The sequence below is a fragment of the Siniperca chuatsi genome, linkage group LG22 (assembly GCF_020085105.1).
Source record: "Siniperca chuatsi isolate FFG_IHB_CAS linkage group LG22, ASM2008510v1, whole genome shotgun sequence".
Lineage (NCBI taxonomy): Eukaryota > Metazoa > Chordata > Actinopteri > Centrarchiformes > Sinipercidae > Siniperca > Siniperca chuatsi.
The window spans coordinates 24487132-24511399 of NC_058063.1; the positions used below are offsets into that span (position 1 = coordinate 24487132).

At 45.0% G+C, this 24268-nt stretch overlaps 1 protein-coding gene and 1 pseudogene across 1 annotated transcript in view; one reads left to right on the forward strand and one right to left on the reverse strand.

Moving 5' to 3' along the window:
• Positions 1-24268, reverse strand: part of LOC122870279 — a 234146-nt pseudogene that overhangs the window by 148830 nt on the left and 61048 nt on the right.
• The window catches only part of LOC122870088 (phosphatidylinositol 4,5-bisphosphate 3-kinase catalytic subunit alpha isoform-like), a 37479-nt gene continuing 20736 nt past the window's right edge, over positions 7526-24268 (forward strand). The window contains 11 exon segments of the mRNA XM_044183835.1: positions 7526-7801; positions 12259-12383; positions 14183-14286; positions 14361-14523; positions 20637-20739; positions 20741-20844; positions 21195-21262; positions 22604-22732; positions 23405-23458; positions 23590-23699; positions 23804-23945. Coding sequence (XP_044039770.1) covers positions 12299-12383; positions 14183-14286; positions 14361-14523; positions 20637-20739; positions 20741-20844; positions 21195-21262; positions 22604-22732; positions 23405-23458; positions 23590-23699; positions 23804-23945 — 1062 coding nt within the window. The 5' untranslated portion in view covers positions 7526-7801; positions 12259-12298.

Here is a 24268-nt window from a genome sequence, read left to right on the forward strand (position 1 = left end):
CTTTATATGCATTATAAATCCATCCATCCATCCATCTTCTTCCGCTTATCCGGGGCCGGGTCGCGGGGGCAGCAGTCTAAGCAGGGACTCCCAGACTTCCTTCGCCCCAGACACTTCCTCCAGCTCCGGGGATCCTGAGGCGTTCCCAGGCCAGCCGAGAGACATAGTCCCTCCAGCGTGTCCTGGGTCTTCCCCGGGGCCGCCTCCCGGTGGGACATGCCCAGAACACCTCCCGAGGGAGGCGATAAATCAATAACCAATAATCTGTAGTTATATGTATAGCTGATACTTTATTATGTTATATAAAAACAAAATTACATCAAGAATGAACCTTTAAAGTAAATAAAGTTTTATTTCTGTCTTCAAACTGTTCAGTTACAGCTTTGTCTCTGATTGATGATCAGCTTTTTAAATAAAAACAGTAAATGATTTCAGCCCTGAGCACAGTCTGCAGGCTCCCTCACAGGCTGACTTCAGCCCCTGAGAGGCAAAACCTGGGGCAGGAGAGGAGGTAGAGGAGGAGAGGAGGGGAGGACGAGTTATGAAAGGAAAGAATAAATGTTTCACCCACAGAGGAAGAGGACGAGGAAGAGATTATTGTTTGAAAGGAAAAACATGTTTTGAGCCATATAGTGCGCATGCGCCAGCCCGCATGCTGCCTGTTGCCGTAGCTCCGTCTCGTCGTCTTACTTTTTCCAACTTTTAACTTTCCTTTTTTATTCCAAACTTGAGTAACTTGTGTGTAAGTGTAATTTAAACTACGCTCTTTATGAAAATGAGGGTAGAAAGTGTTTTTGTACTTTTTTTCGCCGTGGAACTTCTTCTTCTGCTACTCGGTCACGGCACCACTGCAGATCAGCTGTTTGGCCGCATTGTTTACACCAGGGAACAGCTGATCGCACTGAAGCCGAGCGGCATGGCGCAGAACCATCTGCAGCTCATTGCGACAAAGTGAAAGGAGCTGGTTGTAGATCTACGGAGGGCCAAGGCACCAGCGACCCCGGTTTCCATCCAGGGGGTCAGTGTGGACATTGTGGAGGACTACAAGTACCTGGGAGTACACATGGACAATAAACTGGACTGGGCTAAGAACACTCAGGCTGTTTATAGGAAGGGCCAGAGCCGCCTCTGTTTCCTGAGGAGGCTGAGGTCCTTCAACATCTGCCGGACGATGCTGAGGATGTTTTATGAGTCTGTGGCGGCCGGTGCTATCCTGTATGCTGTTGCATGCTGGGGCAGCAGGCTGAGGGCAGCAGGCTGAGGGCAGCAGGCTGAAGGTAGCGGACGCCAACAGGCTCAATAAACTGATCCGTAAGGCCGGTGACATTGTGGAGGTGGAGCTGGACTCTCTGGCGGTGGTGTCAGAGAGGAGGATGCTGGGTAAACTACACGCCATCTTGGACAGCGTCTCCGACCCGCTCCATGACGTGCTGGTCAAACAAAGGAGCACCTTCAGCGGAAGACTCATCCCCCCACAATGCACCACAGAGCGCCACAGGAAGTCATTCCTGCCTGTGGCCATCAAACTATTTAACTCCTCCCTCTAAGGATTAGTCTGTTTGACCCTAGGTCACTAAACTGGACATTGAGCATTACATCTCCGCCATAATTAAAACTGTGCAATATTCTGTGTAATACCTCCGTGCAATATTAGTTTTCCCCTTGTTAGTTTTTTCTTATTTATTGCTACTGGAACTATATACCTCAATTACTCTCGACAGTACATGCACCTCCGCTTATTAATATTATTTATTACATAAGGAGTTGCATTGTATTTAGACTGTACTTTCATCACCAACCAGTAAACCCACTTGGTACTTGACACTTAGTTTATCTTATACTTATACCGACAGGATACTTAATTTATTTCTGACGTGTTTTATAGTGTTTATTTTTTCTAGTACTTTCTCCGGTGTGCACTGACGTAAAGACGAGCTACTGTAACAAAGAGTTTCCCTACGGGATCAATAAAGTATTTCTGATTCTGATTCTGATTCTGAGCTCAGAGAAGAAGAACAGTCAATGGAGGTGAATTCATCAGCATGTCTGTTTGTTTATCATGTGTATACATACATATATATATATATATATATATATATATATATATATATACATATATATATATGTATATATATGTATAGACCAACCTGTGCACCGCCTGGATTGACTACAAGACTCCGACTCAGCGCCACAGACATGATACTGGATGTTGGAAATGCACAAGATCAACTGGACTCTAAGGGTCTTCATAAAGAACTCAAGAACATCAAGTGCGGCGTATACCGAGGTGATGCACGATCCCCTGCTGTTCTGGCTGAACCCCCTCAGCCAGATCATCACAAAGAGTGGCTACGGATACCGGTTCCGAAGTGGATCAACCATCACCTCCTCTACATGGATGACATCAAGCTGTGTGCCAGGACTGAGCGAGACGTCGACTCACTGATCCACATCACCAGGATCTACAGCAACAAGGTCATTCGGACTGGACAAGTCGGTCGGATGGAATCAAAAAGAGGGAAAAGATCAGAACCGAGGGGCTGAAGTACCTGAAGGCAACACTGCAGATGTTCAGGACAGCTACAGATACCTTGGGATCCCGCAGGCAAACGGAAACCACGAGGAAGCGGCGAGGAAGTCAGCCAAGCCAAACACCTACACAGAGTAAGGCCGGTCCTGAAAAGTCAGCAAGATCCGAGCCATCAACACATTCGCCCCGCCAGTCATCAGATACTCCGCTGGTACAATAAACTGGCCAAAGGAGCAGACAGAGGCCACTGATATCAAGACGAGGATGCTCCTCTCAATGCACGGAGGGTTTCACCCCAAATCCAGCACCCTGAGGCTGTACGCTAAGCAGAACGAGGGAGGCCGAGGACGAGTGAGTGTCAGAACCACTGTCCAGGAGGAAACAACAAAGATCCAGGAGTACATCAGGAAGATGGCCCCTAATGATGAACTGCTAAGTGAATACCTCAGGCAGCAGAAACCCGAGGATGATGAGGAGGAGGATGAACCATCATGCAGAGACAAGCCCCTGCACAGCATGCACCACCGACTGATAGAAGAAGTGGCTGATATCGAGAAATCCTGCCAGTGGCTGGAAAAGGCTGGACTACAGGACCGCACAGAAGCACTAATCATGGCAGCTCAGTACAAGATCCACAGAGGCTGGGGTCGACCACAGCAGACCGGACCCCAGGTGCAGACTGTGCAAATATATATATATAATATAAACATAAGCATGACATTAAATTCTACAGTTGTACATGCAGAATGAACCTAGCATTCACTGAACATCTCACTGTGTTAACTGTGCTGGAGGCTGATGGACCCTCCTCCTGGTGATACCCAGCCATGCTCTGTTAGAGAGGATAAGGACTATCAGTAGCTACCATACACTTTACAACACGTCCTCATAACTAAACGACAGAATAGGTCGATTGTCAGTGACTCCCAAAACAACATATATGACTGTTGGAAAGTACCAAGGACAGGTGTAGCGCTTCAGTACGTTACGTGACGTTAAACAAGTAAATGATTAATGTTCTGATCTCCTGTCTAATTGTTGTACCGTTACTGTCTTTTTCATTCTGTAAAGCACTTTGAAATTGCCTCAGTGAGTGAAACGTGCTATACAAATAGTTGCCTTGCCTCCCACCCCTCAGACCTGCCATCCTATGGCTGTCCACCAGATGCCCTCAGACTTTCCCTCCTTTCCCCTTCACCTGGCTGCCCCACCCATCTACACACCTGTTCCACTCTCCCTCATCAGCCCTGCAGTTACCTGCCCACTCCTCACCTGCAACTCATTCCCTCATCAGCCACTCACCATACATACTGGTTCATGTCTGCGTTTGGGTCTTTTCTCTGTCACCACGTCGGGGTTAGTCAGAGCGTCAACAACAAGATGGCTGATAGTTAAACTGTTTAGATGAACTGTTGTATGTTTACATCACTGTAACTGCAACAGAAGCATTCAGCAGAATATGACAACAGGTCCAGACAATGTTTCATTATGTTTATGAAAAACAGGAATAAATGTACAATCAGTATTAATGTTGAATGTAAATAAAGTTTTGTTTGTTTAGTTTTCTAAAGGATGTTTCAGCTCTGTGAGTAAAGAGACGGTTAAGAATCCAGTCTGAGTCTGTTTGCTGTTCATGTAACAGTCTAATATAGTTAGAGTCAGATCTTAGTGAAGTTAATCAGCAGCAGTGCTGGTGTGTAACAGGAGCTCTCGGTACCTGCAGCCCCACCAGCCACTCGACTCTAGAAATACCTCAACATCAGTAAATGTACGTAAGTATAGTGGTCAATAAAGTTGTTCTGTGCACAATTCAACATTTGAATGCGGTCTGAGTTAAAAATTAAAACATTTACAGTCCTGATTGCATAAAAGTTTAATATTACGTTTGCACAAAACATAAAATGCATAATTTCTGAATTCAGGCTTCACTGAAACACTTCTGTTGGTGCAGGAGGACAGACACCTGCACAGCTGCAACACCTGTGCTAACTTCTGGAACCACAGAAAGCTGCTACCAAACTTTAGTGTAACAAAACCTTAAAAAAACTAAATATACCTTCTTGAATTGGAATAATTTTTCAGCAGCTGCACCCAATGACTGGGACGCCCTCTTTAAAACATCCATGCACCTTATCTGTGCCTGATCCGTTCTGCAACGCGCAGGTGTCGGCGCATGAAGTGGTAGAAATCGGGCACGAATAAGTACACGGATGTGCAGAAAGGACCGGGCAGCTGGCACTGATCAGCTACTGGCACGCCTTCATAGGCTGAGAGGAATACCTGCAGACGCTACTCAGGGCTGAATAAAGTAAACTGACGACCACGTTTTTCCATTAATATTTGTATTTACAGTTAATATTCTCCTGATAAGAATTAAACATCAGTCAAAGAAAAGACAGTGAAGCTCAGAGCTGTTTGTAGTAAAGATACAAAAACATCAACAGGTTTCGCCTTTTTGATATATTATTAACTAACCCATTATTAAGAGTAACAGTTTACTCTAATGTTTTGTCTGCGACATTGTTTTGATGTATGGTATCTATATAGATACATACAGACACACACACAGAGTATAATGTGGTTTCAGTTCAGCTGCTGGTTTCTTCTGTGGTGTCATCTAATATCTAATACTGTGATACTTGAGCTCTCAGGCTTCAGTAGTATCGATCAACACCAGTGGAATATAACTCAGCACATTAACTACTGTACAAACACGAGGTATTTCCACGTCATGCTACCTTATATATCTGCTGCTTCACTTCACTGCATTCAGCTTCTCTGTCAGTTGTGAAACTACACTGCAGTATTAAGCTCCTTTCAGACGGGATGAACGTCACAGGAGGGGTGGGGGATCAAATCTTCACTGTGCTCGTCGGTGATTTAACTCATTTTAACCCTGGTGACATGACGGGATCTGGTCTGCAGGACAAAGACTGAAGCCTCCACAGGGGGCGACGGAGAGCTGGAGGGGAGACAAAGATACTGTAGGAGGTGAATCGCACTCCTTCTCAGAGTCATAACTCACAGACATGAAACATGACCACAGTCTTTCTGTGGCTGACACAATGCATGCTGGGATACACTCCTCACATCACGAGGGTGGACGGACAAACAGAGGAGACATTTAATCCAGCAGGCTTCTCTGTCTCGCTCTGGTGGTAAACAAAGAATCTGGAAAACAAAAACAGGATTAGGATTAACTGTGTGTGTGTGTGTGTGTGTGTGTGTGTGTGTGTGTAGTAGCATGTACTTTTTATTTTTTAAATCCTGCTCTCTGATTGGCTGTCAGATGTGTTAGATGTTCAGGTATCCCTGGAGCATTTTCAAGGATTTCTGTAAGCTCCTCAAGGACCATTTCAGCCTCCCAAATCCCCGACCCTCTTCAGAGACCCCTGGAACAGGTCAGAGCCGATGCAGACTCTGTTTCTATTGGTTGGCTGTATGAACATGAGCTTTGTACCTTGATGACGTCATCACCAGTGTATTTGGGAGTGTCCTTTAACCTGCAGCTCTGACAGAGAAACAGAGTCGCTGTGTGGGGATCTCCTCCAGGGGGCAGCAGCACCGAGGCTATAAATCTAAACTACAACACGACGTCTTGCTGGTTTCTTGTTCTGTCATCAACATGCTTTTACTTAGTTCGTTCAAATCAACAGAGCAGGACAAAGAACAAGGGGCAATGCAAGACGTGGCCTACACTGAGTCTAGAAGGCAACAGAAATGTAATCACATACATAACATACAGCGTCTCCACCCGCTCCATGACGTGCTGAAGACTCATCCCCCCACAATGCACCACAGAGCGCCACAGGAAGTCATTCCTGCCTGCCTGTGGCCATCAGACTCTTTAACTCCTCCCTCTAAGTGTCAGTCTGTATGACCCGAAGTCACTAAACTGGACATCGATCATTAACATCTCTGAAATACCTGAATAACTGTGCAATATTTAGTTTTTCCTATTTATTATTCATACCTCCATTACTGCTGTTGCACTACTGCTTATTACTTATATTATTACATTGTATTATTATACTGTATTATCATCATCAACCAGTAAACCCACTTGGTACTTCACACTTATTTTATCTTATACTCATACCCACCTGATACTTAATTTATTTTCTGACCTGTTTTATAGTTTTTATAGTGGTTTTATAGTGTATCATATTGTTTGCTAGTATTTTCTCCTGTGTGCACTGACGTAAAGGCGAGCTGCTGTAACAAAGAGTTTCCCTTCGGGGATCAATAAAGTATTTCTGATTCTGATTCATAACATTATTACCACCCACATGTTCTGTTTTAGTAGCGTGTCGCACACCTGAGCAAGACATGTGCAGCTCCTGGTCAGTGAACGAGGTGGGAGGCGGGACTACACTACATACAGGTGTGTGTAGTGTAGACTGGAGCGGCCTAGTCAAAGTCCTGACCTGAATCCTATTGAGATGCTGTGGCGTGACCTTAAAAAGGCAGTTCATGCTCGAAAACCCTCCAATGTAGCTGAATTGCAACAATTCTGCAAAGATGAGTGGGCGAAACTTCCTCCACAGCGCTGTAAAAGACTCACTGCAAGTTATCACAAACGCTTGATTGCAGTTGTTGCTGCTAAGGGTGGAGCAACCAGTTATTAGGTTTAGGGGCAATCACTTTTTCACACAGGGCCATGTAGGTTTGGATTTAGTTTTCCTTAATAATAACAACCTTCATTTAAAAACTGCATTTTGTGTTTACTTGTGTTATCTTTGACTAATATTTACATTTGTTTGATGATCTGAAACATTTAAGTGACAAACATGCAAAAAATAAGAAATCAGGAAGGTAAACACTTTTGCACACACAGTATATACATACACATATATATATATATATATATATATATATATATATATAGAGAGAGAGAGAGAGAGAGCTCTGTGTGAGGCTGCTGGCCCTTTAAAAGAGGAAGAGGATGAGCCCCCTTCCTCCCTCCTCCAGCACATTGTTCTTCGGCTCCCAGCGAGCAGCAGCTTCCCTCTGCTTCTGCTGCTGCTGCCGGCTACAGGAACCGACAGACAGACAGGCAGACAGACAGACAGGCGGTCAGACAGACAGGTCAGACAGGTCTCCGGTGTTTGTAACGGGACTCTGTCTTTGTGTTAAATAGAGAATCAGCGGTGACTGATGGATCCACCGGCTGAAACATAAACGGAGACAAAGACAGAAGAGGACAGACAGGCAGACAGACAGACAGACAGGCAGACAGACAGGCGCTATGACCGGCAGGCACGAGCTCAGGTGAGTGACAGACAGAACAAAGAGGCCATCACCTTCTTTCTTTCTTTGATTTCATCCCTCACTGATGCTCCCACTCCCGTCGTCATGGCAACCATGTAATAGTCTGAGGTCATGAGGAGAGGAGGAGGAGTCAGTGTCTTTAACCTGCCTCAATCAATTCTGATATTGATTAATGATATAATTATTGATTTGGGTTTTAACTGGTGATAGTTTCAGTTTGTGATGATTTAAATCCAAAGTTTCACATTTAAACTAAAAATAACAATAAATAGAGTTATTGATAAATATCATTGTGTGTTTGTCAGCTGATTATATTATTATTTATACAGCTCTGGAAAGAATTGAGACCACTGCAAAATAATCAGTTACTCTGGTTTTACTATTTATAGTTATGTGTTTGGGTAAAATTAACATTTTTGTCTTATTCTATAAACTACTGACAACATTTTTCCAAATAAAAATATTGTAATTTAGAGCATTTATTTGCCGAAAGCAACAACTGGTCAAAATAACAAAAAAGATGCAGTGTTGTCAGATCTCGAATGATGGAAAGAAAATAAGTTCATATTCATTTATAAACAACACAGTACTAATGTTTTAACTTAGGAAGAGTTCAGAAATCAATATTTGGTGGAATCACCCTGATTTTGAATCACAGCTTTCATGCGTCTTGGCGTGCTCTCCACCAGTCTTTCACATTGATGTTGGGTGACGTTATGCCACTCCTGGTGCAAAAAGTCACGCAGCTCAGATTTGTTTGATGGCTTGTGACCATCCATCTTCCTCTTGATCACATTCCAGAGGTTTTCAATGGGGTTCAGGTCTGGAGATTGGGCTGGCCATGACAGGGTCTTGATCTGGTGGTCCTCCATCCACACCTTGATTGACCTGGCTGTGTGGCATGGAGCATTGTCCTGCTGGAAAAACCAGTCCTCAGAGCTGGGGAACATGTCAGAGCAGAAGGAAGCAAGTTTTCTTCCAGGACAACCTTGTACGTGGTTTGATTCATGCGTCCTTCACAAAGACAAATCTGCCCGATTCCAGCCTTGCTGAAGCACCCCCAGATCATCACCGATCCTCCACCAAATTTCACAGTGGGTGCGAGAGACTGTGGCTTGGTGGAGTCTAACCATTAGACGACCAGGTGTTGGACTCATCAGAGAAGATGACCTTACTCCAGTCCTCTACAGTCCAGTCCTTATGGTCTCTTGCAAACCTCAGCCTGGCTCTTCTTTGCTTCTCATTGATGAAGGGCTTTTTTCTAGCATTGCACGACTTCAGCCCTGCCCCTAGGAGCCTGTTTCGAACCGTCCTCGCCGTGCACTTCACCCCAGCTGCCTTTTGCCATTCTTTTTGTAGGTCACTTGATGTCATCCTACGGTTGTTGAGGGACATTCGAATGAGTTGGCGGTCAATCCGGTCAGTGGAGAGTCGTTTTCGCCCTCTGCCGGTCTGTAGCTTTGTTGTCCCCAATGTCTGCTGCTTGACCTTGTTCTTATGAACCGCCGTCTTTGAAATTTTAAGGATGGAAACAACCCGACTCACTGTATCCCTCTGCCAGTAAAGCCAGAATTTAACCCTTCTTTTCCTCACTCAAAACTTTCCTTTTTCCTTTTCCTGGTCCCACTGCAAGAGGATAGTGATGACCACAGAAGTGTTTTTTTATACTTTTCCTTATTAAATAAGATTTGGTTCAGGTGATCACCTGATCAGCATGAGGTGTGCCTGTGTTGGAATTCAACATTGGACTGGAATGGCTTCCGTAACCCTCCAATAAGCTCCACAGCACAGAGGCACAGCACAATGGTAATAACGCACATTATTACCATTATAATAATGATAATAATAATAATAATAATATTATTATTATTATATTGTTGTCTTAATGCAGCCCAGGTTATGAGAATAAAGTTGAACTATTTGGAAAAAAGTAACAAGAACAGCTTCAACTTATTTTCAAATTATGACTTTATTCTCTCAAAAATCATTTTTTATTCATTTTTTTCATTATTACAACGTTTGTCCCAAAAATGTTACGACTGTTTTCTCCTAAAAGTTCCAGAAGACTTTTCACAACTTTCTGTTCAAAATATTCAGACAGCATTGAACTCTGCAGCCTGCAGGGGGCGCTGACGTCAGGTCACGCTCAGCGACCGCCCGCTGACGTCAGGTCACGCTCAGCGACCGCCCGCCGACGTCAGGTCACGCTCAGCGACCGCTCTGACGTCAGGTCACGCTCAGCGACCGCCCGCTGACATCAGGTCACGCTCAGCGACCGCCTGCCGGCGACTTCAGGTCACGCTCAGCGACCGCTCTGACGTCAGGTCACGCTGACATCAGGTCACGCTCAGCGACCGCCCGCTGACATCAGGTCACGCTCAGCGACCGCTCTGACGTCAGGTCACGCTCAGCGACCGCCTGCTGACAGAACAAAGACTGTGATCATCTGTCAATCACAGGCTGGGGGCGGGGTTTACTCTGTGAGGACTAATCTGTAAACAGCTTTAACTGTTTTCAAGGAAACCAGCTTCCTGACAGACAGGAAACACACACACACACACACACACACTCAGAAACACACTCACACACACACACACTCTCTCTCTGTGTGTCTGTGTGTGTGTGTGTGTGTGTGTGTGTGTCCTACTTTCTGCTCTTTGTTTGACGGCGTCATTGAAAAGACACAAAGACACAAAGACAATATCTTCATATGCGTCTGTGAACATGAGAGAAGTGAAGCGATATTAATAGAAAACTGGACTTAATATTGTGACTAATAGAGAGAAATATTAAACAATACAACAAAGAAAAACACATTTATACGAATAAACTAGTCTAAATAATTCACAGATAAACATAAAAAGAAGAAAATGAAGGAATCAATGAAATAAATGTAAGATCTTAACATTATCCTGAATGTTGCTTATAACAACAGAACATGTGAATTTATTACATGCGGAACATTTCACATGTTTTCAATTCACATGACATCGGATATATTTCATGTCAAACACAAAATGTGAAAACTTCCACATGTACTTCAGTTCGGGACAGAAATAATACTTCATGTGATGAACTGATATTTCACAATAATGAAGCTTCTCGTCTCTTATAACACAAAGTACATGTGAAACTCATGTTACACATGAAATGTCACATGTGAATTTATCACATGTAAAATGTCTCACATGATTTGTTCACATTCTTAAGGGATGATAGTCGGATATCGATTTTTGACACTTAATGTGAAAAACGAAAAATATTAATTGTTACATGTGTGAAATATTATTATTACTATTTTTCACATGTGAAGTTAGATGTTAAACATTTCACATGATTGAGTAGCAATTAAATATTTGACGTGATGAAAACAAAGTGTGTGAAAGTCGTTCTTATAGAATAATAAAGTTTGGTGCAACAGGAAAAATGATCATTATTTGACCGCACAGACTGAGAACAGGATACTCCAGATACAGAGGGCTAAACTGGGTCCAACAGGGTCAATCAGGACTGTTCTGGGTCCAACAGGGTCAATCAGGACTGTTCTGGGTCCAACAGGGCCAATCAGGACTGTTCTGGGTCCAACAGGGTCAAAGACAACTAAACTCCTATAAAATGAGCTGAATGAATTGTATTCGTGTTAATGTTGGATTTTATTTTGATGCCAGCTGTGGTGCCTTTGCAGCCTTTCTGCCAACAGTTTGTTGACATGTCTGTAGTTCTTTTCATCGAGTGGAAATCGTCGCTGTCAGAGATTCCTCATGTCTCTGACTCCGAATTACAAGTCGGAGGCTGACGAGAACGTTTTTCCCCACTCAGCAGCTCGTAGTTAAAGGTTTGAACGATATGACGTGAACGCAGCATTAATGAGGTTCCAATTACGTGCCAAACAGGGTCAAAGATAGCTAGACTGGTTCCAAACAGGATTAAACAGATCCTCAAAGAGGTCTGAATGGACCAAAGAGCCATTCTCCAGTTCATAAAGGGTTCATAACAGGGCCAAAGAGCGCTAATGTGGTTCCTCTACAGAATCTATCAGGGAGAAAAGGGGCCAAATCGGTCTGATTATTACAATAAAGAGTCGTCACGGCCAGAAAGGGTTAAACTGTGGTTCCCAAACAAGACCGACTTTAGAGAGTGCTGAGAAATGGCTTATTGAGAAACCAAAAATGTCCACTAATACTATTCTAATTTATCCTGACCATGACTGGATTGAACCTTTACCACAATTTAGTATGTTTTTAACGGCTGTACGGTTTGTATTATTTGTATTATTCTGGGATGCCTGACAACATCAGACTGAGGGACTGCCGATGAAAACTAGCCTTTCAACTCGGCTGCATTTACATTTGTTGGAATGTTGATTAATGTACATCGTCCCTTTTCAAATAAATAAAAAGAGCCAATCAGAGCTGAAGAGGACCTGTGTGGTTTCACCTGTCTGTCTGTCCAGGTAGCCCAGCGCTGAGGTGAGGCAGCTTGTGATTGGTGGTTGCCATGGCACCCAGGCCATCGTCAGGGGAGCTGTGGGGGCTCCACCTGATGCCCCCCCGCATCCAGGTGGACTGCTGCCTACCCAACGGTACCACTTTGTTCTGTTCGTTTGTGTTGTGTCCTGTTGTGTTATGTTCTGGCCCGTTCTGTTGTGTTCTGGCCCATTCTCTTCTGGTTGTAATGGATGTCATGCAAAGGAGTAGGGAACAGAAAAGGATAGGACCCAAATGCAGACGAGAGGCAGAGCGGATGTAATACACAAATTTATTATGGGAAAGGCTTACGGGGTGGGTGGAGGGGGTCTGGAGGAGGGATTCGAGGCCAAGCGGAAGATCTCAGGCCGACGGCCCGGGGGCTGGACAGGTGAGCAGAACAACTCATGAGGTCCCCGACGGAGGCGAAACCCCTCTGGAGGCCGGACTAAAGACTGGTGATGAATACCAAAACCTTCTGGAAGTCTGGCGGAATGCCGGCGGCACAGGCCGAAGGTCACTGGAGGCCGGCGGCGTGGCCAGAGAACATGAGCCAGGCCCGGTGACAAGTCAGCAGGACAGGAAGCCAGCACCGGGGAGACTGGTAGAAGAGCCAGCAGAACCAGTGATGCCAGGGAACCCAGAGCCTGCCGCTCCGGTAGAACAGGAGGGTGCTGCTGGGGCGGTTGCGATCCAGCAGAGAGTTCAGGGGGCTGCTGCAGTGCAGGAACCGGTGTCAGCCAGGCTGCCGACCGGGGACCAGGCAGCACTGCTGACGGCTCTGGGGCGCTGGGCAGCGGTGAAGAACCACATCAGCGGGAGCCATGCTTCCTCCCAGGGGACAGGACAGGAACAGGCTGAGGTGCAGGTGGATGACTAGCAGACAGAGATTCAGGCTGGCTGCTGGCAGACCGGCGTGCAGGCTGGGAACTAGCAGGCCAAGGTGCAGACAGGGGACTAGCCGGGTGGCTAGCAGGCAGGGAAACTGTCTGGAGACTTTGCAAGAGATGGCCAATGACTGCTAAATTCTCTGCCAAAATAGGAAAGTGCAAGGGCCTACACAAAATTGTTCTCTCCATTAATGAATAAACAAAAAGTCTGCCCTGAATGTCCACAGAGCCTTTAATAGATTAACCAAGTGTCTCAATGCTGGCGGTCACCTCCCTAAACTCCTCCGCAAGAGATTTAAAGTCTACTGAGTCCATGCTTGGTCAGTTCATTCTGTAGTACTGGATGCCATGCAAGGGAGCAGGGAACACAAGGAATAGGATCCAAATGCAGACGAGAGGCAGAGCGGATGTAATACATTAATTTATTATGGGAAAGGTTTACATGGATAGTCAGGCAGGCAGAGGTCCAAATCGTGAAGGCAGTCCAAGACAAGCAAACAAATAAGACAAGGAGCAGGCAATAAACAAAATCCAGGCAAGGTCCAAACAAATGCAGAAATAAATTGAAGAGACTCAGGAGAAGCACAGGAAACAAGGCTCGGACACCTGACGGGTAGACCACATACCACCGCTGATGCAAATGATCATGGCAACAAACTGACACTGAACAAAGGAAAAGACCCGGACTAAATACACTAAGATAGGGGAGACAACAAGACACAGGTGCAATTAATCAAGGCAGGGCCAACAATCTAAACTGGAGGGAAAGCAAACAAAGACAGGAAGTAAAACCACAAGACACACGAGGAGAGGAGAACACTTCAAAATAAAACAGGAAACAGGACAAAACCCCAAAACTATGACTGTTGTGTCCTGTTGTGTCCTGTTCTGTTGTTTTCTGTCCCGTTCTGTTGTTTTCTGTCCTGTTCTGTTGTTTTCTGTCCCGTTCTGTTGTTTTCTGTCCTATTCTGTCCTGTTCTGTTGTGTTTTGGTTTGACCTCTGACCGTGTTTCCATGTGTTTCAGGGATGATGGTGAGTCTGGAGTGTCTCAGAGAAACTCCTCTCATCAGCATCAAGCAGCAGCTCTTCACCGAGGCCAGGAAGTACCCGCTGTACCACCTGCTGCAGGTACATCACTGACCTTTGACCCTGCCTCTTATTATTACTGGTAGTAACAGTGGTAAAACTCTCTGATTGGCCAGGAGGAGTCCTGCTACATCTTTGTGGGCGTGACCCAGGAGGCGGAGAGGGAGGAGTTTTACGATGAGATGAGGCGGCTGTGCGACCTCCGACTGTTTCACCCAATCCTGAAGGTCATCGAGCCGCTGGGCAACCGGGAGGAGAAGATCCTGAACCGAGAGATAGGTAACACACACCTCACCGAACTGCACAGTCATTGGACGTTCAACAAACGTGTCATCACCCATCATCAGCCAATACTCTGTCACCAAACATCTTGTCATACAGTGTTTGTCGGCTAAAAACTGCTTCACTAATGTCACTCACCAAACACATCCAAACAATTAAGGTGACAAAGAGGCACCAATGACGCGGTGAAGCGTCCACCAATCATCTGATTTAGTTTCACCGGTCACGCTCTCTTCCGTCTAAAGGCTAACTGGCTCCAATACAAGGCCAAACTGTGTTGAACTGGTTCTAAGCCAAAGTGTGGTTCTAACAGAGCACTTGAGAGGACAAAGCTGGTGCAGTGCTGTGCCAAACAGGGCCAGTGTGTTCCAGTTCAAATACGACTAACATGACCAAAGATTATGAACAAGCACATGTGAAATGCAAACTCATGTGAAAATGATAATTTCACATGTGAACAGAAACATTTCACGTCAATTTCACATTTGGAAATGACGTGTTTATAATTCACATGCGATAAAAGACAAGATGGACATCTGTAAAAGATGATGTCACATGTCAACTGAAACGTGTGATGTTTTAATTTCACATGTGATAAAAGACGTTTTGAATGCAAACTTTTACATGTGAAAATGAACATTTCCTGTGTGAATGGACACATCTCTCAGGTCATTTTGTTTTCACATGTAAACTCAAGTTTCACAGATAAAAACACCCGCAGTTTGTGCTTTTCCTCATGTATAAAATGAGACATTTCACGTGATTTTGCATGTGACTTGGTATACACATAAAATAATGAGTTCTGATATGAAAAGTTTCTCTTCATAGACATGTTGCTGCCAAAGGCTTAGGCTGTGTTACCGGCGACAAACCATCCAGCTACCAGTCATTTTCAATGGAAGCAGCAACATGACGCCACCTCAGCCACCTGAGCTGGCCTCAACCTTTTTCAGCGCTCCAATGCCTCGGTGAAGCGTCCACCAATCATCTGATGTTGTTTCACCGTTCCCACTGTCTCTTCCGTCTAAAGAAATACGTATTCTTGCTTTTAGCCAGTTCCCAGTCCTATTTAATCCACCCTTTTTACCGCAACATTAGCAAAGATAAATGCACCTTGGCAGAGGTTGGTTACGGGAGCACCAGGTATGTAACGTGCATTTTTAAACACACAATGGCTAGCTGTGGTACTGTGTTATTTAGCTAAGTTAGCTGACGCTATGCTACGTCAACGAGCGACTGAGCAACACTTTAAAGGCGACACAGCGACATTGCAGCTGGCCGCGCTCCGCCGTTTTGTAGCTTTGGCGCTGGCAGTCTGAGCAATGAGGCTCGCGCCTCCCGCCAAAACACACTCCCGCTTTCCCATGCTGCCTTCGTAACCTCATGGAAATACTACAATTACCGATTCTAATCACAGACTGTCTAAAACATTCAATCCAATAAACTCATTTGTTACTATAAAACGTGAGATGCCCCATTTATAGACTGTAAATAATGTATATGTCCGTTTCAGGGTAGGTTTATTTTTGTAATACCGTCACGTTTACATATTCCGTAGTTATTATTTGATCGACCAGAAATATACTTTATGAAGTGTATTATCTACTGTACGTAAACGTTTGACAAGCTTTGATGAATACGGATCTTGCCCGTTGCACTTGGAAGCACCATCACTTTGACAGTTGGAAGTGGATCAACAGCAACAAATGGACCAGGATGTGTTGGTTTATTGGTTTTATTGGGTCAACGACAACGAAGTTAGCATATCAAAAGAACATTTATTGTGTAATAAGAAAATGCAGAACGACCACGACACTGTCGGTCTGACGGAGCACAGCTCTGTCGGTAATCCGCCGAGGGAGAACGGAGAAGAGACCCAGCCAGTGTGCCGTCACTGTCAGTAAGTGGTGAGTAAAGCTAGCTTATTCCAGCTAGCTAAATGCTAATAGTTGTAACGTTAAGTCGTATGCTTACGGAAGAGGATTAGGGCGCATGTGAAACATTTGTTTGAGTTCTGACTTTCACACGTGGCCCTAATCCTCCGTATGCTTTTATTAGGACATAACTTGGTTGTTTTTTATTTGCCATGTTTGCTTATTTGATGAAAAGCCTTCCTAGCTAACAGTTAGCTACATAGGCTCGTCTGTAAACTCCGTACGTTGATGTTACTCTGTGATTCGCATGTCATTACCTAAATAACCTGAGAAGGAAATTCAAAAGGCATTTTTAATTGTTATCCAGCAGCAGGTCGCATCTTCACCATACCAAAGGTATGCTCGTGATCTCACAGAGGTTTAATGTCTGAATGATAAAGTATATATAAGCACAGTGTCTGTGTCGCCCGCCATAGCTAACGTTAGCTAATGTTAGCGCAGTGTAGAAGAGGAGCAGAGCAGCACACAGCCTGAAGAAATAATAGATTTAAACGTTGGTTAAACAATGGCCTTTATCCTGGCCCCAGTCTTGACAGTTCTCCTAGCCCAGCTCCTGGCACTGGTCCTTGTCTTAAAATTCACTTAAAAATGGCTCATGTTTTTAAACAACAATAAAAAGCATTGTGGACACTGCAAGACCTCATCTTTTTGCTCCCATAGTGAATCTAGACTGGACCCGGAGCCCTCGTTGAAAATGTAAATAGTACAATGCAAAGTCTAAAAGTAGTGATGTCCAGAGCTGATGTCAAAGATCCGCCCTGATCAACAGTTTTCTTTTTACTGATTCTCACTGAATACATCACAGCTGATTGAGTCCTGAATTATATCTCATATGCTTTCCCCCTTTCTCTGTAGAAACTGCAGTCTCAGCTCTGTGTAATGGAAACCTGAAGCTGTAAGTCAAAGCCTATGCTGTAGGTTTATACAGCCACACATGTATAAACCCAGTTTAAGGATTCATGTTGATCAGGGATGTATCAAGCTGTTTTGGCCTCCAGCGTGGATCACTGGTGAGATCTGCAGAGACGTTGGGGAGCTTCCTCAGCGTGCTGGACGTGTCTGCAGGTTTGGCTGAGGTGGACTGCGGTGGAAAGGCCTTCTCGCCTTCTTTTTCCAGTCCCTGCGAGGAAGAGCAGCACCGGATGTCCTCATCATCCACTGTGGCGGCAACGACATCGGGAGGTCAGCAGCGTCAAGCTGGTCAACATGATGGAGGAGCTGCACCATCTTCACCTGCAGCACCATCATGTTTCTGTCTGTGACCCGAAAGGTGCTGGTGGAAGGCAACAGTGTTACAGCTACATTGGTTCGTAGCTTAAATGGTGTTATGATTGAGCACCCTCACAGTAGACATGACAGTCCTGGGCTATTTGTGAAAGATGGAGTTCATTTCCCGCCTTGTGGAAATGCTATGTTTTTAAGTCCAGTAGCTAATTGCCTTAAAGACCACCTCCAAACACAGTGAACTGCTTACAGTTGGCAGTGTCACTGCTTTTGAATTTGGACCCATTTTGTTTCAGAATCAGAAATCCTTTATTGATCCCAGAGGGGAAACTCTTTGTTACAGCAGCTCACTGTCACGTCAGTGCACACAGGAACAGAAGTACTAAGCAAAATATATAATACACTATAATACAGGTCAGATAAATTAAGTACCAAGTGGGTATAAGTATAACATAAGTGTGAAGTACAAAGTGGGTTTACCAGTTGATGATAAATATGTACGGTATAATACAATGTAATAATATAAGTAATAAGTAATAGTGCATGAACTGTCAAGTTAAGTGTAGCTTATTAAGATTATTATGAGATGGTGGTTATTGCACAGCAGTAATAGAAGTATGAATAAATATCAATAAATTAAACAGAAAACATATATATTTATGTATATTGCACAGCAGTATTAAACACAGAATATTGCACAATTATTTCAAGTATTGTAGAGATGTTAATGATCAATGTCCAGTTTAGTGACTTGGGTTAATGTAGACTGACACCTAGACATAGCCCTGACCGTCATGGCTAATGATAAGTTTATTGTTTATGTTCCTTATGGTTGTTAAAAAATAACACCTGTAGCCATAACACTGTTACCACATCCCCCCCCCGTGGACTCTGCAGCTCTCCGGGCGTAGCTGTTACCGCTGGCACAGGCCCAGTCTGTTGATCTGATTTTAATAAATGTGTTTTCTTTTACATTTATAGTTTTAAATATTGTCCACCTTTTTGTGTTTAATGTCCTTTTTATTTAAAAAAAATCCCATTTGAATAAATTCTATTAATATTTGCACTTTTGTCTTTACTACTGACTGAAAATGTTAGATTTCACCTTTTAATCGGACTTATCTGCACGCTGAGACGTTATGACGCTAGGAGGCATCATTTATCTGCAATGTTGCAAACTCTGGAAGGTCTTCCTCAGGAAACTACACCGGTACTGTGAGGCTCACATAGTGAGGCAAACAGACACAATCAGCTGATCAAGTAGGTCGATCAGCCATGTGGGACAGTATGTATACAGTACTGGCCTCAGTACCGGTGCAGTACTGGCCTCAGTACTGGTGCAGTACCCACAAGACCTCCTCAGATCGCAAATGAATGACGCCTCCTCGGGCGATTCACAGCTCTTCAGTGTGCAGATAATTGTTTTCACGAGTTTCTCAGTGAATGTTCCACGTTTGTCTTAAAGAAATGTCCAAACAAAACCAGCACATAACATTATCTTCTCATTGTTTTACTTTCTGCTGAGATCTATGCAAAATGTTAACCTATAAATACCATCTTAATATTTTCATTTATAACTATTAACTATTGTTAAAAGTTTAGATCACCACTATATTTCCAGTTAACATAGGAAACTGATGAATGACAGCGATTAAGAATGTGCTTTTACACAGTTTAACTAAGTAAAATCATATCTTCCATTCAATGAAACATCAATATTAAAGGTTGCAAATTTACAAGTTGTTTTCTATGACTTGGAACTACAGAAGCACTCAGTCCACTCGCAGTTGTTTTTACAGAGTGGAGGTTTGTCCCTCACACACAGTCTTTGGTACAGACAGAGCTCACAGACCCACAGCTGCCCAGTTTGACCTGTTGTCAGTTACTCACTGAAGTAACGTGCAGATTGTTGAGCCACTAAAATAAACTAAAACTTGCAAAGGAGTTGTTTTTGTGTTGTAATGCATACAAGTGGAACACGTATTTATAGCAAACATCAATTTCATTATTTCACATGTGATTTTTCATACATTTGCCAGACCGTGATATTGATATAATGATAATGATTAAAGCCAAATTGCCCAGCCAGAAGATTTTTTTCCTTTCCAAGTATCCACGAGGATGTTTGTTTGTGTTCAGCTCAAACTCAACCTGCCGATTTTAACAGGACAGAGCGGGAGGAAGGCGTCTTGGCTGTTTTAATGAGTACAGGGGGGCGAACTACTCAGAAAAGCAGGACCACCAGCACAGAACAGGCGAAGTGCAGGTTGTGACATGAGTGACCGCTAAGCTGTGGTAGTGTGTGCTGATGCTTAATCCTGCTTGGATCTTCTTCCTCTGAGACATAAAAACTATTAAAACTCATCAGCGAGCTGCTCTGTTGCACTGGGTGACATGTTCCTTCATCACCATGAACACACACGCTGTAGTTTATTCTGACTCCGCCCCACACACACCGTCCTGCTGCCCCAAACACTCACTACAGCACCACATGTGGATTCATCCGCCGCTGGAAATAGTCCTCCGAATGCATCACATGTGAAACGTTAGAAAACCACGTGCTTATTGTATGTGAATAATTCACATGGTTTTTTTTGTAATGGGGACCAATGCGGTTCCATCCAGGGCCAAGAAGACCTAGTTAGGTTCCAGTTTAGGCCCAAAGAGGGCCAGAGATATCTGAACTGGTTCTGAGGCTGAGTTAGGGTTGGGGGCCATGCTGGGCTTCTTTGGCACCTACAGGACCAAAGTACAGTGCTCTTGTTCCAGTAGAGGTCTAAACAGGGTCAAAGAGGGCTACAAGACACTACACAACAACAAAAATGTCAACAGTTGTCTGGGCAGCTATTGGTCCGTCATCAAACAACTCCAATGACCTTACCAATAATGACCTCATCTCTCACCGACTCCCCCCTACCCCCTCCCTCAGACTAAAACCGTCCCTGTGTGCAGGATTTGCCATCGGGATGCCGGTCTGTGAGTTTGAGATGATGAAGGACCCAGAAGTTCAGGACTTCCGCCGCTCCATACTGAGCGTGTGCAGAGAGGCCATGGAGGCGAGGGTGGGGAGGGCCCCACAGCCAGGCGCTCTACGTTTACCCCCCCAACGTGGAATCCAGCCCCCAACTCCCACAGCACATCTACAGCAAGCTGGACAAAGGTACTCGCCCTGTTTGACCCGCGGGGGGACTGACTTCATGGTCTCAGAACGGGTTTCCTGCTCTGACAGACAGAATCATAGGCGGGTTATTACTCAAAGGGCCCCAGGTACAAAATCATGTAGAAGACACCCCCCCCCACCAGAAAATAACCAAACATGCTCAGCATGAAAAGACTCTGTACAGGATCAGTAAGAAAACACGATCATCCTTACCTTTGACTCTCCAATAAGAGCTGGTCACTTCAAGCAAACAGGCCGACATGAGGAAACTCTGGGAATCTGTGGGGATCATCCAACTGAAGTAAGATAATGCTGTACCTGTCTGTCTCTCTCTACCTGTCTCTCTGCAGGGAGGTTGATCGTGACCATCTGGGTGATCGTGTCTCCGTCAAACTCCAAACAGAAATACACCCTGAAGGTGAAGCTGGATGTGTGTTGGTTTGTGTTTCATGCTGTAAGATAACAGGATGTGGGAGCTGGCTGAAACCCTTTCCACGTGGACATTAACCAGTTAATGTTCTGGTGATTCTGTGGACCTGCTGGAGTCTCTGCAGCTCTCGTACTGAGGACGACTTGCTAAATTAGGAATTTGTGCTCTCAAAGTCCAGCTCACATGGAATGGATTAATACGTGAATGTAGAACAAACGTACAGCATCAACACTTGGCATCTAGTCTCTGACACGGTAGCTAACCACACGGGAGTGCCAAGCTCAGCACAGCAGGGAGTGGGGAGTGATGATAACAACTCCCCCCGCAGACATTCACACTCAGTTTATGCAGTGATTGGTCAATCGTGTGAAGGTGAGAAAGTGGGCAGGCCTTGCTGAAGGGAACCTCAGTGGTGGTTATGAAGCAGAGGAAAGAGCGGCTTCCAGCCCCACTCAGATTTATCCCAGTTGTCTGTTTGTTTTGTGAGTGTAGTGTGGACTCGAGCTGACTGCTGTGAACACACCCAGTGTTAGTAGCAGGATAGCAGCTGTATTTTGCATTGAGGTAGCTACAAATACAGGAGCCCAAAGATCCCCAGGGGCCCCTCCAGCTCCCAGTTCACCATGTGGCATTTGGTTGGATGTAATTTGATTAATTGCACATTATTTTAGAAATATGGACCACAAAACTACATTATCAGCTGAAGGTGTGGACGGACATCAGGACTGTATCTCCGATGATGAATCTGATTTGGGTATGAAAACTCAAGGGACCAGGTTTGTCCCGGTCTGTTCCAGTCTGGGTCAGGTCAGGGTCCGAAATTAACACCCACCAAGCGCCAAATGCGGGTAGATTTTCCATTTGGTGAGTAAATCTTGGAAGGCTCACACTGGCGGGTAAATATTTGTACCAAAATAGTCATGTAATGACAAACTATGCTGAGAATCTCTACTGTGTTTTGGTGTCATTTACTTCTGTCCTCTGTTGTCTGTGTCAGTGTTTGACGCACACACACACACACACACACACACACACTCACCATATGTGTTATTACGCGCATTTAAACAGTGCCGCCAAACTGACCAGCTCGAGCGCTCTTAGTTTCGTGGCACTATTTACCATACGGGACATCAGATGCTCCAATAAACTATCACTTGCCGCCAGTCTGCTGCTGCAACCCGGTATTACGCCAAAGCGTGTAATACACACGGCAGTCCACCGTGGCAGCGTCACGTTTTCAACACTTTCTCATTTCGCGGTCAAGTTAGCAATAATAAATATGTGACATCTGGTCAGGTATGATGTTCTGTTATGTGTGTTTGTGTACAGGTGAGTCATGACAGTTTACCTGAGCAGCTGATAGCAGAGTCCATCAGGAAGAAAAGCCGATCAATGCACCTCTCTCCTCAACAGCTCCGCCTCTGTGTCCAGGAGTACCAGGGACAGTACATCCTGAAGGTACACCTGTCTGTCTGACTCACCTGTCTGTCTGTGTCCAGGAGTACCAGGGAAAGTACATCCTGAAGGTACACCTGTCTGTCTGACTCCCCTGTCTGTCTGTCTGTCTGTCTGTGTCCAGGAGTACCAGGGACAGTACATCCTGAAGGTACACCTGTCTGTCTGACTCACCTGTCTGACTCACCTGTCTGTCTGTGTCCTCAGGAGTACTAGGGACAGTACATCCTGAAGGTACACCTGTCTGTCTATCTCACCTGTCTGTCTGTGTCCAGGAGTACCAGGGACAGTACATCCTGAAGGTTCACCTGTCTGTCTGACTCACCTGTCTGTCTGTCTGTCTGTCTGTCTGTCTGTGTCCAGGAGTACCAGGGACAATACATCCTGAAGGTACACCTGTCTGTCTGACTCACCTGTCTGTCTGTCTGTGTCCTCAGGAGTACCAGGGACAGTACATCCTGAAGGTACACCTGTCTGTCTGACTCACCTATCTGTCTGTCTGTCTATCTCACCTGTCTGTCTGTGTCCAGGAGTACCAGGGAAAGTACATCCTGAAGAAGGTTCACCTATCTGTCTGACTCACCTGTCTGTCTGTGTCCAGGAGTACCAGGGACAGTTCATCCTGAAGGTTCACCTGTCTGTCTGACTCACCTGTCTGTCTGTCTGTGTCCTCAGGTGTGTGGCTGTGATGAGTACCTGTTGGAGAAGTATCCTCTCAGTCAGTACAAGGTAACAAGTTCACTCTGAAAACAAAACCCTTCATCGACAAATTCTTCAGTACTACCTGCTCACTGTCTCTACTTGTCACCCACCACCTGTCTCGCTCCCACCTGTCTCTCCCTCCACCCGTCTCTCTGCAGTATATCCGCTCCTGTATCATAGTGGGTCGTCTTCCTCACCTGATGCTGGTCTCCAAAGACAGTCTCTACTCTCAGCTACCTGCCTCTGGCTTTGTCACGCCTTCATACAGGTACAACAGCCAATCAGCATCTCTGACACACGAGTCACAGCCAATCAGGAGCTGGTTCAGGTGCACTGTAGCCAGGTAAAGGATGTTTGTTGTTTGTGTTTCAGTCGTCGGACTCCTCAGCCGTCTCCCTGTCCAGGAGGAAGTGACGGTTCTCCTCCTCGCTCTCTGTGGGCCTTCAACACGCTGCTGAGGGTCCGACTGCTCTGTGCCACCTACGTCAACGTCAACATCAGAGACATCGACAAGGTTCGTCTCCTCCTCAGTCTCTTCTTGTGTTCTCATGTTGCTATGAAACATCATCAGTCGCAGTTTGAGGACTGTTCATATTCAAAGTCCCCGTGGGGACAAAGTGGTCCAGATGACCAGAAGTGGTCCTGCTCCGACGGTTTATCGAGGATACTTTGGCAACTGTTAGAGTGTCTTTAAATTACGTTTTGATATCTTTCCAGGTGAGAGAATAACCTTTTAGATTTGAAATATGTCGCCCATTCATCAAAATAATGTCTGATTAACTCTGATGATGTGGGAGATGTGAGGAGCAGCTAGCAGGGTGAGACTGGCCGGTCAGC